The sequence below is a fragment of the Branchiostoma belcheri genome, unplaced genomic scaffold, assembly GCF_001625305.1.
Source record: "Branchiostoma belcheri isolate BF01 breed outbred unplaced genomic scaffold, Haploidv18h27 scaffold74, whole genome shotgun sequence".
NCBI classification, from domain to species: Eukaryota; Metazoa; Chordata; class Leptocardii; order Amphioxiformes; family Branchiostomatidae; genus Branchiostoma; species Branchiostoma belcheri.
The window spans coordinates 1,415,978-1,431,804 of NW_017804398.1; the positions used below are offsets into that span (position 1 = coordinate 1,415,978).

General features: G+C 39.3%; 2 protein-coding genes across 8 annotated transcripts in view; one reads left to right on the top strand and one right to left on the bottom strand.

The window, feature by feature from the left end:
- LOC109485272 (cytosolic purine 5'-nucleotidase-like) overlaps positions 1-11,834 on the bottom strand; it is a 19,385-nt gene extending 7,551 nt beyond the window's left edge. The window contains exons 1-15 of one of the 7 annotated variants that reach the window (XM_019788763.1): positions 11,717-11,834; positions 9,895-9,998; positions 9,399-9,401; positions 8,705-8,749; positions 7,154-7,227; positions 6,784-6,860; positions 6,426-6,506; positions 6,019-6,074; positions 5,584-5,736; positions 5,123-5,216; positions 4,650-4,729; positions 4,397-4,457; positions 3,316-3,357; positions 2,689-2,748; positions 130-237 (exon numbers count right to left, since the gene is read on the bottom strand). In XM_019788763.1, coding sequence (XP_019644322.1) covers positions 130-237; positions 2,689-2,748; positions 3,316-3,357; positions 4,397-4,457; positions 4,650-4,729; positions 5,123-5,216; positions 5,584-5,736; positions 6,019-6,074; positions 6,426-6,506; positions 6,784-6,860; positions 7,154-7,227; positions 8,705-8,749; positions 9,399-9,401; positions 9,895-9,977 — 1,017 coding nt within the window. In that variant the 5' untranslated portion in view covers positions 9,978-9,998; positions 11,717-11,834. Of the gene's footprint in view, positions 1-129; positions 238-2,688; positions 2,749-3,315; positions 3,358-4,396; positions 4,458-4,649; positions 4,730-5,122; positions 5,217-5,583; positions 5,737-6,018; positions 6,075-6,425; positions 6,507-6,783; positions 6,861-7,153; positions 7,228-8,704; positions 8,750-9,398; positions 9,402-9,894; positions 9,999-10,340; positions 10,381-11,716 lie in introns of those variants that run through there. The other 6 variants (XM_019788769.1, XM_019788764.1, XM_019788765.1 and 3 more) reach the window with 6 other exon arrangements.
- Positions 11,835-13,235: 1,401 nt separating this feature from the next.
- The window catches only part of LOC109485274 (multiple myeloma tumor-associated protein 2 homolog), a 2,942-nt gene continuing 350 nt past the window's right edge, over positions 13,236-15,827 (top strand). The window contains exon 1 of the mRNA XM_019788772.1: positions 13,236-14,667. Within this exon, the coding sequence (XP_019644331.1) occupies positions 13,884-14,667 (784 nt within the window). The 5' untranslated portion in view covers positions 13,236-13,883. The remainder of the gene's footprint in view (positions 14,668-15,827) is intronic.

Genomic DNA, 15,827 nt, shown 5'->3' on the forward strand with positions numbered 1-15,827 from the left:
ACCAATTAGGAAATTAAGACTTCATCAATGATGCTTACCAGCTGATATGATGATTATCAGTATGCACAAAAGAGGTTGTTTCAACCTAAAATGGTGAGGCTGTATCTAATTTTGTGGCATGAGACTTACGCAGTCCACCTTCCTGAGAGGTGTGCCCTCCCCAAAGAACAGTGGCTTCCTGGCATCCACAATGATAGCATCAAAGTAGCTCTTCCATGGCCTCCAGGGGGCATCATTCTAGTCAAAAGAACAGCATACATTATTAAGTGCAAAGTTTAAAATATTTCTACACCATTTCTGTCTCTTGTGTCCAGCATGTAGTATTGTGGATGAACGAAGAAGGATTGTACACGGGTGGGAAAATTGTGCCAGGAGTGAAAACTACTATAATTTGCAAAGACAAGTTGGACAGAAGAAAAAAGAATTGTGACCTGAAACAAACATTTTCAGACAACCAAATCCACATAATCCTTCCAAGTTTGTCCCTTACTCAGCCAGCAGCTATGGTGAAGGCGGCCGTGCAGTACAATATTTGGTCAGCACATTACAAACAGATGCTCCCAAACAATTCAAAACAAGAAACAGTCAACAAAATTAGGGAACAGTCTGGTCCCAGGTGACACCTTTCTCTAATAGACAGAAATATTCAAAACAATCCAAAGGCCCAGGCAGTTGACATTCAACTATACCCTTGGATGTTTTTAAAAGATTAGAATCCAACATCATGTAATAATGGAGCCATTGTGTTTGGTCCTTGAATATGAAAGGTTACCGGTAACACCAAAATCTGCGAAACAGTTTCAAACAGAGATGCAATTGTTAAAAGCATGTTCATCTCTTGCCACTGGATAGGTGAGGCATTTTACCTGACAGTTAGTCACAAGATCAGTTTTCCATGTTACTTTTCTACAGTCTTTCTGAAAGAAATAATTCATAAATGCTAACAGGTGGTTCAAATTTCATAAAAAGCTGTTAGTGTTTTCCAACTCCAGCTGCAGCACAGGGATATTATGCTTTAGTAGCTTACTGTAAATGCATTTATGTTCGCGAGGACTAAATTTCGCGCAGCGGAGCAAATAGAGAGTTCGCGAGGGATTTTAGTTCGCTATACAGCAGAACCAAATACATTGTGTACAAAAGGGAATGCCGACTTCCGCCCCCCCCCCCTTTCATGGGTTTACCTGGCCCCGGAAATCCCCCATATTTGATAATAATAAAGTCCCAATATTTTTCTTTTGTCACACAAAATCGCCAGCTATGGAATCTTTTAACAAAACGCTACTTAGTACAGAGTAACAGTGATTTGGTTGCAGTTAAAAATTCATACCGAACTGATGGCTCGTGCTGAAAATCACATGGGATCTGTATCGTACCGAAGGACCAGGCATCGAACGGTTAGATTTTTACTCTGATATTCATAGATGAACTCGTAAAATACATTTTCAAAAGCAGGAAAATCTTGTTTCCCGACAAAAATTAGTTTCATGCCCCGCTCCTGTCTTTCTCAGCTAGCTGCATAAATTTTGACGGTATGCAAATCTCGCGTCAGGTGTCCGCATTTCGCGTCTCTGATTGGTTGTGCGTCAGTCGAGCAGCTCGCAGCGGTAACATACAAGCGGGCTGACGCGATGTAAACAAATTTTCTTTGTTTTAATATAAGCGCTAAAACGCTTTTTCCACAACTACACATCGATCTTCTAGTGAAGGAATGCATAAGTTCCAAGAATCTTTCCGGAAAATGTATATTTCTATGGGGATTTTTGGTGTTTTCGGCGTGATTTTGCAAACCGGAAGTATACACACCTCGGCGTGCCTCGGCGTGGGTTCGTCGTACCCACGCTAAATTTTTAGCAATTTTACCCTCCGTTTTACCAACCAAAACAAAATACAACTCCCGCTAAGGAGAACCCAGTAACATTTCAGATCCCAGCAATTATGTTTTTGATCAAAATATTTGTGGATGTGCCTGCATTTTAGCCGTATTCCTGTCGCAAGCGGTCCCGCGAAGTGCACGCTAAGATTTCTTGTACGCAGTTGACATGGCCTGACACTGGATTCGGTGTCTCATAAAATAATTTTTAACAGTATAAATAATTCTGATACTCAACAATAGCGCAGAAATATTCTATTTCTTGAAGAACTGGACAGGTCTACTTTTATTTGTGTCTATTTCTGCTGAGACAATACGGATAGTTATACTTGGCTCTATGGGTAGTAGTAACGTAACGTTACATGGAAACCTGGAAGACGGGAGTGTAGCGATACGGTGGACAGTTCGCGAGGGACATGACTTCACGAAGCAAGGCTCTTCGCGAAAACCGCGAAGTTAAATCCCTGACGAACAAAAATGCATTTACAGTACTTCTCATCTCTTAGGAACGTCTTTAGAAAATTGTATTTGATGCAAACTATAGATAGAAGCAAGGCTGGAAAAGATACTTAATAATATGAACAAACAAGCATGGATAACTGTCAAAATGGGAGGCATAATGCATCATCTACATGACATTTGTGTAGTTGCTATATAAAGTTGTATTGAAACATTAGGATATAGCATTAGTACAATATCTATTGAACTGAACTGAACTGTTAAGTGCTTTGCATCCAGATGAAAAGATGGGAATACAAATTAAAATTTTGCATAACCAGGTTATTTTAAGGGGGAACCATAACAGGGCAGCATCAAACCTTCATCTTTCCTGTTGGCTGGATGGTGGGCCCATTATTTGGAATGTATCCATTAGAATCCTGGAAAAGTGTGCAAGAATCATTGAGAGTCAGAATGATCACAAGCCTATAGAAGATGGACCAGTGGTTATCAATATCTTCTTTGATGAGTCTTCAGACATCAGTGCTGGAACTTCTTCCACTGCTTACAAATATATATGAGGTGGTTATGGGTTATATCCTCTGCTACAGCTACACTTTCCCCAGGACTTGCTTCATGCAATCATTCACATGTTAGTATAACTGACTGAAAGGCAATGACAGACACATGCTGAGTACATTGATAGTACTTGTAACAACAAACACCTCAGGTTTGGTGGGTACAAATATTCCTATCTGTAATGTAACAATGTTATACTGCAAGACCATGTACAGGTGAGGAATCTCTCCAACAAAGAGACATATACCTTTCAACATATACTAGCATTGCACAGTCTGGAACATGCGGCATACATGTAGATATTGTATTTCATCCAAACAGTTCTTATAAAAAGAGCCATGCAGGACAAGGACTGATGAGAGAAAGCACGTGTATTAGGAAGCAGGTTGGTCAAGTGTGACACAAGAGTATGAGACAATTTCTCTTACCGTTGGGCCATGTGAGAAGTCAAACAGGTACGTCATGACTTTCTGTAAAAAAGAAAGGTCATACTAAGTGTTCTTGAAGCCAGTTTCAGAAATAAATCATTAAAGACAACAACACAAACAAAAACAAACTTTAAGAGAGTCCCTGCCATGCTGAACTAATAAAAAATTTGCATACATCTCGTGATTGATTTTTTTCCTTAAACAAAGAAATGAATTGTAGAATTTTGCGTGATCCTGACAGTTTGAGATGATTATAACTTATGTCTTTTTTTCTGTCCTCTTTTTTTTCTGTATTCCTTTCCTGTATGCTTTTTAGAAGATCGCATATTCTTATCAGTTGTTTTTCTTCAAATCTCATACTTTGCATTTGCAGTTTTCCAACAAGTTTTAACAAAAGATGGACATGACATGGCAGTCGACTCCTTAACACAAAACAGAACATCTTTTTCTCCACTGTAGGTATGCAGTAAGTTCTTCAATAAGAAACAATAATGACTAGGGTACAGTCCCGGCACCGTATTGTTTACCCATAGCCTGGTTGTCATACAACACCCATAGCAACAAGTGGAGGTAGTAAGTGCTAGTCAGCAGTGACTGGTTCACCAGCACCAGCACAGTCCTGTATGGATAATGGGAGTTAGGCCTTGTAGGGCGCACATGCTGTTTAAGTACAACATTCTGACTCTCAAGTACGGTAAATCTTGAAATGTTTGCGGTAGTTTTAATTTCGCGGTTTACGTAGTGCCATTTCTACCGCAAATTCATGACAATGCAAATAAGTATTTTAAATGTATCTAATACTTCTCGAATCTGTACAACAATATGGTTTCAATTGCAACCACGAGTTTAAAACTCCGCAAAAGCCTCCTTTCCCTGTCTACCATTAAAAATCAAGCCCCATGGAAATAATAAAATTTACAGTTTGAATGTCTCACTCCCAATGTGGGAGTCCCACATGATATACAGTCTTAAAGATTGATCAGCTTTTGTTACCAAATACTGACAGAGAAATGTAGCAAGAACCAATTCCAGAGAATTTCTGGGAGGAATGATGTGAGACTGAACATCATCTGGTACTAACCTCTGTGTACCAGTAGTCACTGTTTGTCACCAGGAACACTTTGGTACCAGCTTCACGCATTCTGCAACAAGGGAAAACAATGTACACATTTCCCCACATAATATTTATGCCACAAATAGAAAATCTAATCCTGACAAAGTGTCTAATATTCATATACAGATACTGATTGAAGAAAGAGTTCAGTTGCACAGATGACTGTATATTGAAAGAGACTGCATAATTAGAATATAAGGTGGCAGAGTTGACCCCTGACCTGTGGAGCAGCATGGGTATCTTGGGTTCCTTCACAACATACTTGTCCATGTTGTCAACTGTCTCCTGCTTCATGGAACCCTGGGGGAAACACACACGAAAAGCTTACTGTATCAATAGAAAAAAAAGTGATGGAAGGTATCAAATTGTCATGATATATATTGTCATAATATTAATAGCTTATACCATGTACCACAAAACTCACAAATATCCAATGTGTTAAATACATTAATTTTATAGAATATATCATCGTATCCTTCAGCCTGCTAGGGTTGTCATTTTGGACCAAATTTGCATTGGCTCTGGGGTTAGGCAGCAGGGAGAAGATTAAGAACTGAATCATACATCTGACCTATCCAAGGTACTGAAAAACTAGTTGTTTTGTTTAGTTGTCTATTTCACCAGGATATACATGTTTCCTGTTGCTGATTGATCTCCTTGGCCTTATGTCTGTGTCCCTTGACTGTTTCTCACCTTAATATGTACCCAGTCCACAGCTGCTCTGACATCATTGTGTATACCCATGTATGACATGAACACGTCCCCGATCCGCACTCCTGTCTTCTCCCTGGATGACGTAAGGGACACAACAGAATTAAACTACACATCTTTTACCCAGTGGATTCTCAGACTACTTGCTAAATATGGCAGCAATGCCCTGTTTGTTCCAACAGGGTAGAACAAGTCTGTTGACTGGCTGAGAATATGTGCAATGCTGGTCTGTGTTACACAATCTATTGCTGCCCCTGCCCTGAGAGTTTGTGGTGATACACCTTTAACCCAGTAGACCATTCCCAATTTCAGAACTACCAATAGGAGCTCAAGATTCTCTGTCACTATGGAAACAAGTTATTACAGCCTCCAACACTATGGTAACAGACACCAGCAGAAGTATGATGTAGTCAGGCTATGTGAAAATACCATGCTGTACTTACATGATAGATCCAGGAGCATTGGTCAAGTAGTCTATCAGACAGGCCAGGAGGTAGGTCTCCGGCAGGTTGAACAAGGTGTTCAGTACATAGATCCTGTCATCGTTGGGCTGGGGCTGGATGAACTTGTTGGGATACAGCTCACTGATCTCAGCCCTGTGGCAGGACAAGAGAAAACAGATTGTTGTTTGCAACTTTATTGCAAATCCATACCCGAAGGCTACTGGAAGTGTACATCACTAAGATGCAATGTCATGAGTACCATAATTTGAAGAATTCTTCAAGTTAAGATACAAAAGAGATATATGGGTAATGGACAGATGCAGAAGAATACTTAGTAAACACTAACCTAGTGTAGCTTAATTGACAAAGGTTTTTCACAAGGGGAATGGAAAGGAGGATCACATCAATGATATGAAAAATGCCATCTGTACTCACGCGGACATGAAATGGAATCCATGAACACAGACCAGAATGTTGCCATATGGATCCACCTAAGGAAACAGTAATATGATCAGGTTATTCTGTGAGTCTGACATGTTAGGTTATGTTCTTGCAACACTACACATCCTACTTGGAGAGGAAACTCTACATGCAAGTACAGCTAGCTCTGTGACATATCTCTAGCCCTGATCCAAATCACATCTCATTCCTAGAGTTTTTCTATGACCTACTATTGAAGAATAGCTCTACCTGTTGGCATTTTGTGACCAAAGAAAAGGCTTCAGAATAACAAGACAGTCCAGATACACCATATGTTGGCCTTTGACCAATGAATGATGTTTATACCACATCAATCCTACACTATTGATTTTCCTGACTGGCTCAGATGATACTATACTTGCCTTGAGGAGGTTTCCATACGTCCTGTCAAACCACAAGCCTCGGACAGGAAAGCTGGGGTCATACTCAAACTTCAACAGCTCCTGTAGAAAAAGACCATGTGATTTTTATGTCATTATGAACTAACTTCTCTGTTTCCTATGAAACTTTATTTCCTTGAAATGTTGTCGAAGACTACAGCATGTCTTATACTATTGATCCAGTGTCATTATTATTCTTGTATACCATAAAAATGCCATAGTAATGTGACCATTATTCATTACTTTTATCATAAAGTTACAAGAACATGCTGGCTTCAATAATGTATTCCTATGGACTGAACAAGAAAAGGATGCATAGGAAATGTGTTGTAAGGCTCACCTCTGGGTAGCCTATATCCACCATTCTCTTCACCACTTGGTCAAAGGCCAGGCACTCGTACTCAGGTGACTTGTACACTTTGGTGAACACAAAAAACACACTGGACGTTAGGGTCTGTAGCTTTCATAGTATTCTGTCTTACTCACTACATAACATACAGTCAGTAGCATTGTTTGTCACAAATCAATAACTTCAGTTACTGTAGTTTGTGAACTCAATGATACTTCTATACAAATTCTCCAATATCAATCGTCGTTAGGTATAGATTTAGTTGTTAAAGGAAATATAGGTACATTTCAACCTGTTAATTTATTTAAAGCATTGATACTTTTAAACTGCTGACAAAAGAAGTAGCAGACAATGTTCATACCTGCCAAGGTGTAGTCCATGTCAAAGCCATAAAACTTGATCTTGTCCAGTCTGAGGCTTCTGTTCACAAATACCCTACACCAGACAAACACACACAAAGTTCAAAACAGCTTATTTACGACTGATAACTTTTTTTACAAAGACCTTCATTGGTTATTCCAGCAAATCACACAAAAGTATAGGGGGGATCAGGAAATTAGAAGTAGTCAGGCACTTCCTATAATCACATCCTGGATAGTGAGTGAGTGTGACTTCCTATGCTTATAGGTTTTTCTATGAATGTGACGCTCGATGTAAAATCCTTTTTAACATTCTTACCTTGCATACATGTAATGTATATGTTCCAAATAGCAACTAACTATATCATTTATGAATTATAGCTTTTCTGTCAAACACTGATCTACTCCTGATAGGAAAATATTTTCTGTGTTCACAAATACTACTCATAATCATTGGCAACCTTGAAAATATATAACATTCATCACTATATGTATATATTTATGAATTGTGGATTTAGCAATTGTATATATACTATTAGTATTAGTACTCTACATGTTGTTCTACATCATAGATTTCATACAACAGCGATACAATTTTTTTCATGTTCTTCTCGAGGCTTGGAGCTTGATAGGCAAGACACTTTCCATACACATCCATTGACTAAACTGTAATATACTCTTAACAACTCCTGGTGGCATCTTTGCAAACATGATTGCATATTCAAGAACAAAAAAATTTATCAAAAAGGTTGGTATAATAGTTATATGTATAAGGAGATGTTTTTCTGTAAAAAAAAGTGTCATGAAAAAAAAGGTATGTCATGTGACAACTACTATTGTTTTGATGACTCAAGAACTCAGATATCACTGTTAGGAAATGTTGCTAGTAAATGTAACAGGTTGCATTATTGCCCTTGGGCATGTTATTATTTCCATGGTAATTTTCATTATCATTGTTTTGATCAATACTGTATTTCATAGTTTTCGTACATTATATAAAAGACTTAATTTAGCATCTCATTGTGATGGCAACATACATGGACATGTCAGCTTGAGTGCTGCTGCATAATCAATGCATTGATTTAACTGAAGAGGGCAAAACTAAGTTTGATTGCTGCATGGTTAATGGGTTTAGCTGCTAATGAAGAGCACAGCACACATCATTACTCAGTTGGCAGAAAAGTATGTAATCACTCGTACATGCAAAGCATATACATATGATATTGTGAAAAAAATGTTCAAAATCATTTAGAAGAACACAGCATGAAATCAAAACAATCAATCAGTAATATGTCCTGCATTATGACCAGAACATCTATCTATTTATTATGGCTGCAAAAGATATGTCCAAGACATACATGTAAGTGTATAAAAATCTACAAACAGTAGCAGTATCTTGAAACCATGGGTTATCAATGGCAGCAAGCTATATAAGCAAGAAGAGGCACACAGTATTACTGGCACACAGGAGGAGGTTAGTGGGACAGGGGCGTGACTCTGGACATCACAACACTGGAGTTGGGAAGATTGCACACACATCTCTCACCCATTACCTGGGTTTTATACCGACACTGTCCAAGGTCTTAAGCTTCTCAAGCCTAAAACACAATAGATACATGTCATGCAAACAAAAAAATTAAGAACATTCAAAAGTAACTCCAAATAATGTCATTTTGTACTTCTCAGAAGATACATTTGAAATGGTTACATGGATGAAGAGGCAATGTCTTCAGAACAGAACTGTGTCATGTGTTTTTGAGGTGTTAAGCTTAGCATTTGCTGTGTGAACAGGTTTCCTTCAGGGTTCCAGCTGATACTGAGAAGATGGACAATTAGGCACAAAAAGATTTAAATGCAGGATGTGCAGATGACAGCAGAGCCAGCATTCTTGTACATTACAGGCACACTGTCACACACAAGAGCAATTATTTAATTGCTTCTAAATCTAAGTATTCTAAGTTCTGATTTGATTTGATTTTGTGTTACTTGACAACATGATCATTTTTTAACGATTGAATTTAGGATTTCATACATCAAAGGCTTTTCATAAATTGCCATGAGAATAGATAGTTCATGATCTTTCTTCATGGACTGAAGTGGCACCAAGTACTACATAAATATTACCCCTAGGCTACTAGGTACAACAAATCATGGTGACAATCACTGACATGTACAGGTACAATGAGGACATGAAGAGAATTTAAGAAGACATACCAACGACCAGAAAGAGAAGAAGTGAAATCATACCAGCTAGCAGTCAGCAAGAAAGAAAAGAGAGACAATTGTAGGCAAGACATTTAAAGCACATCATGTTTATTTTTTTTGCAATGTAATATACATGTACTACAGTACTACAATACAGTCAAAGCTATAAAAATGACCATCTCTACATAAGGACCACCTGACCAATGTGACAACTTTTGGTAGTCCCTTAAAGGGTAATTTTCCCATTGTCTATAGTGATCACCTGTCCACATCCAGATTTCATTGGTCCCCTGAGTGATTTCTTGGGTAGCTTTGACTGTATAATGTCTTCAAGCATACATGTATGCTTCAAGTACTAGAAGTAAACTTTAAGGCCTTTCTTTCACATTCAATTCACCTTATTGTTCACTTCATGTGCTGTTTGAAAACATTGTCACATCATCAAGTACATTCACTTTCCACAGAAGAATGGTACACAAGTTTTCACGTATAAGTTTAATATAGAAATGTCAAAATATAAAAAGAGAAAATATGTTACCTATGTGGTGCCTCTCTCTTGTAGGCCAGGCCAGAATCTTGTGAGAAAGGGCTGGTAATGTTGTTTAGTTTCTCCGAACTCATCTTATCTGCTACCTGTTGTATCTGAGGAAGATGTCAAACCTTTAGGAGCAGTGCTTGCCAATGTTAGAATATTGTCTTAGTGTAATATTTTAGGTTTGGTGTTAGTTTGGTATCTTAGCGTCTATATATATCGTATATCTTACTATAAACGAGATCCAAACAGTTTGATTACTTCTGCTGAGCCGTGTTTATTAATCCGTATGTTAACTCTAATACAGGTACAATGTATATGTGGAATAACGGGTACAAGAGAGTTTAGCGCTTAATTACACGGAGAGTTACCAATGGTCTAGTATACAATACAGATGAGGTACTACAAACTGTCAGTGTTACAATCTACTTATCTATGGAGCTACAACCTACCTGAGTCCTTGGTCACGAACTGACTAACAGAGCGATTGTCTCTTCTAAGCTAAACTTACTACAATAGTCTTTCCCCTGATTAGTTACTCTCACTAACCAATCAGGTCCTATCTAATGCGCTAATATATGCATATTTCTCATAACAAGACCCTCCAAATGGTCATTTACAGATTACCATAACTACACAAGTCATAGCCGTTACATTAGTACTCACACTCACAGGAGTCACACTAACACAACAAAACGGCCAGAACCAATTACAGCTGCGTCTAATATTATATTAAATGACAATAATAATAATAATACGCAGTGTACATAAGGTACAAAGACCTTGTGTTACACATTATTGGAATATTAAACTTATCGAAATTTGGTAAATACTTAATTAACAATGACCGTGTCATGTTCTGTCCAGAAATCACATACACATCAATCAGCTGTTTAGACACACCAAAACCAGATCCACATCACACAGGAAGCAGGCTGATTTGTGTTTTTCACATAGAATAATATAAACTACCCTGACTAGATAGCATCATGTCCCCTGAGACCCAAGGTGTAAAAATAACTCGGGTAAAGCACAATCAGTCACCTGGTGAGCTGATTGAGAAAGACTCATTATCAAGGAGGGGACTTCTTTGTTGTACAACACATACAGGTCTCTTGGGAAGAAATCCACTGTCCATTTTCTCGATGATGTGGAAAATAATTGCAGTTCTAAAGCATGTGATAAGTGCACGAATGCACGGTCAGATTTTCATTTGAATTTAAAGGAAAAGTGCCCATCCCACAATAGGCAACGCCCATTATTCAACCACCGGCTGGGACTCTTTGTCCAAAGAGTGGAATACATTATTTGGGAGTACACTAGTTAGTACTTGAAATCGTGTCTTTGACAATAGCTACCGTTGCGTCATATGAAAGTCATACGTAACAGGATACGATGAGAATCAAGCCAAATCCAGTAGGGGACGCATCGGCCGTCACGTCACCAAATTTTCCAGTGGCTAGCCAGCGGACAGCTTAGCGAGCTGTCAGCTGTTTACATTCACTTTCTTGACCTTACACAACAATGGCAAAACAAAGACAGACAGGGCCTGAGATCCTGTCGGTGTCTGGATGTAAAAGGATGTAAAACAAATCTGTAAACACCCTACGCTGTCCTCTAGAGACCCTGCTTCGGTCAAGGCCAAGATAAGTCGCCTAACCTTTAATGACGAAAATACGAGCTGTCACAAACCAAAACATTTCCCCTACTAGCAGACGACATTTCTAGTCACAGATCCTAACATTCGACGGTTGATAATTTTGAAAGGTTCAGATTTACTTGCAGCGGTGTATACGTTAGTATAGAGGGTTGAAATCCTGAAACATACCTTAGAAAAGTAAAATGCGTCTCTCAAAATTTCCTTCTCTTCAGAATTGCGAAATCCTACGAAACCGCATCACAGCTAGGAATCAGCTGATCTTTCCGCCTCCGCGGTGTTTACGTCCTGGAACTATTTTTTCTGATGGCTAGACGATTTGCCTGTGTCACAGTTTTGATGTCACAAATGTCGTGAATTTGAGCAAAATGTAATTCTTATTTGATAAAAATGGTGAACAAGGACAGTTTAAGGTAAAAATGTTTCTTTTTCACCGTCTCTGGTGCGTGGCGTCTGCTAATGTTTAGATTTGGGCAAGGATATTATCTGTCAGGTTTGGAAGAAAACCGCCGTAAGCCTTCCCGTCATTCATTGGGAAAGTGGATAATACCAAAATCTTCTTGTCATAGGGTAAAGTTTTAAAACAAATTATTTTACCTTCTTTCAAGAGAACCAAATTCCTAGTTTCAACCAGATAGAATGCTATATATTCCCGTTTTCTTAACGTCTGGTAGAGAGGTGTGTTAAAAATTACATCAAAAAAGTTATTTTTTATTTACACATTCCATATCGAATAGTGTGATGGCATATCCCAGGTAACAAAATGGCGGAGGTTTTCATTCTTCGGTTGTAAGTAAGATATATTTCATCTAAACTTAGACCTCTGTATATGGGCGTATGACTGATTTGGTCACCAACGATGGTCCATGCTGTGCTGCTTCTCTGGCAGGCGTTTAAAGAGGAAGGGAAGATCATAGAGGAGCGAAAGTCAGCGTGTCAGTGGTGAGCTTGGCTTGGTCTTGTTATCTGGTTACACGTGCAAAACGTTCATACACATGTAGTTATAGTTTTGGCACGTTACTGAAGTCTTGGTGGTATGAACTGCATATATTCGGTAGTAAAAAAATTAATGTAAACATTACTGACAAATAGTGTTTTTATTATCACTTAACACTTAATATCTGGTACACAAAAATGATTTTCAAAGTTTGTCCAATTCGCTACTCAAAAACATCTTCATGCTAAATGGAAAAGATATATCTGTGGGGAAAAGGTCTGTCGTGAGACCTGTGACCATGAAGATATATTATGATGCTTCATGTCATTTAATAAAACGTAATTTTGAGTTGGTCTGACTGATATTGTGGGAAATCTACAGATCATATAGGACTTTTGCTATTTGGCCATAGGGTGCAGAGGTCAGGCAGCTACTACATGTATCTACCATAAAAATCCCTCCAGACTGTAACATACAAAATCAATGTATATAGGAAATGTACATTTGCCACTGCTACACCCCAGTGGGCCCCAGTACCAGAAGTCCATGCAATGATCAAAAGAGACACCTAGCAGTTTGATGATAAAGAGCAGTTGTCATTTCAGATCTAAATTCCTGAAGACGTTTTTGTCCCCACAGATCCTATGTGACTCACACATGCAAAATATAATGATGTGTATGATATCATATGCCAAGCTGTACTGTTAGTGTATTGAAACTGTATTGAATAAAATGGGCATGTTATTCTGCAGGTGGGTTTCAGGTCGCAGCTCTGACGGGAGAGTGAAGCATTACCTGCTAAGGGTGAAGAGGACCTGACAGACCATAGCAACTGATCAGACACATTGAGTATCGTTGCAAAACTGTTGAACTGTGTGGAGACTAGTTATACTTTTAGATAGTTTTTTGCTGCCAGAATCTTGTAAAAGTTGCACTCATCAATGTCATTTGGATCACCTGGAGGAGCACGTTCTTTCAAAGTCTCTCCTCCTGAGAAGGGGTCGTTCCCTCTCGACCACGGTGGAGAGTGCAAGGAGTTCATGAGGAAGTACATGAGGTGTCTGAGAGACAATCTTGGAGAGAACACCAAGTGCAGAGTGGAGTCCAAGGACTATCTGGAGTGCAGGATGAAAAATAACCTCATGGCCAAGGAAGATCTTAAAAACCTCGGTTACGGAGACCTCAAACCCACAGCAGAAGCAGGCAGTTTGTAACTCTTTAAAGTACTTGACAGAAAGTGCTCGTGAATGTCAATCTTTAGAGAGTGAGAAAGAATTTGCAGATTAAAGAGTGTTGAAAAGTGCTGTCTGTTTGTAGTGTCAGACCCTCTTGCAGTTAAGAATCAGTAAGCTGCAAATGCTTAAGACTTAGTGTTTAAGGAAGGATAAAGTAACAGAAACAATGTTCCATCCATCACGAGGAGGGAATCGGGGTGGGGCTGACCAGTTCACTTGGGATGAGGTCAAGACAGACAAGCACAGAGAGAACTACCTGGGCCATTCTGTCATGGCACCAGTCGGTCGCTGGCAGAAAGGCAAGGACCTGACGTGGTATGCCAAGGACAAGAAGGCCAGTGGAGCAGCAGGTAAATCTGAATTAGAGGCCATTAAAAGGGCTGAAGAGGAAGCCATGATGGCTGCTCTTGGCCACAAGGTAGTCAAAAAACCCTCGGCTGGGCTCACAAAGGAAGAAATGTCTGAAGTCTTCAAGAGAGGTCAATCAGAGAGGAACCCAACAGACATCGAGAGAGAAAAGGGCCTTGGTTTTGGAGCCTCTCGGGCTGCCATGTCCATGGCAACACTGGAGGACAGGGATGCTGAGAAGCGTGGCATGATGCTGTTCACTCACAAACGGACAGACCCTAGTGATACCGGGACTGCAACAAACAAGGAAGAGGAAAGCCCAAAGAAGAAGAAGAAGATGAAAAAGAAGTCCAAGAAGAAGAGAAAGAAAAAGAAAGAGAAGAAGAAAAGACATGACTCATCCTCAGAATCATCATCTGAATCGGAATCAGAGGCCAGGTGGAAAGGAAGAGGAGAGGGAAAAAGACAGAGGCATGACAGCTCGACAGATGAGGAAGATCAACACTCAAGCAGACATGCAGATAAGAGAAGGGACCAAGGAAGAGAAGATGGGGTAAAAAGGAAGCATTATGATAACACTGAATCAAGGAGGGCACACCATTCGGACAGTCACAGAAGAGCAAGGGAAGAAATGGACCGCAGAGAGGGCAAGAAGGACAGGGACTCAACAAGGGGACAAGGAGACTACAGGACAAAGTCCCAAGAAGATGACAAGAGTAAGAGAAGACGTCATGATACTGATAGTGAGGATGAGCATGAGAGGGGCAAGAGTGACAGAAATAGGTCCAGGCACAGGGACAAAGATGACAGAAGACGGAGAGACAGGTCTTAAACTGAAAGGATCACAAACTTTTGTTTACCTTGGACATTTTTAATTTTAGGAGTGGTTTTATCCAGCAGACAGCTTGTCAATGGTGTACAATATACATGTATGTATGAAGTGAAAATGCACTTGAAGAAATTTGGAGGATCCTAAAGTATGCACAGGTTTGTGAGCCCAGTAGAGAGATGAAAACAGCTCCATAGGATGAATTTTGAAATGAAGTCAGTGCACTCTGTAGTATTACGTACAAAATGTAGTGTAGCCATTGTGTTAACAGTAGTGTTGTTCTGTAATCTTAGTCGTATATTGTCTAACCTGCTATATGCTTTACATCAGGAGTCTGGAAACATGGCTTCAGTTTTATTCTATGTGTGTATTGATAACTGTCCATGCTTTTGCCTAATAAAGGTTGACAAGCAAGTGTTATTTGTCAGAATTTGTTTGTCTTGCTTTGATAATGGACATGTACCCAGTACATAAAAAATTGTGTGTGTATTAGTATGTTACCATTTCCATATATGTGAAATTCATTAACTGATGTTGCATTTAAAACAGTCTCCATTTATAACCAGTCAATGTGTTTATTCATAATCAGACTACAATGTACTACGTCTCATCCTTGATGCAGTGACCTTGGGTAGCCATTTTTGTGTCCTTGGGCAGCAGCATTTGTTTTTTGAGTCAGCCATGTATCAAGTGGCTTATTGGCCCTGCTGTATTCCCTTCACGCCCGGCAGCCTGATCCTCCCTGAAGGACAGTTAACACCGCTGACCTCCTGTAAAATGCAAAGAGTCATAGAACATCGACCTCCGTGTACATCAGTCCAAAGCCAAATGCATTACATATATTAAGGTCCCGAGCTCGGAAAACATGATCAATTCAGGTCTTTGATGTTGCAAAATGACCTGCCAAATGTACCGTTTTATTACCTTATGGCA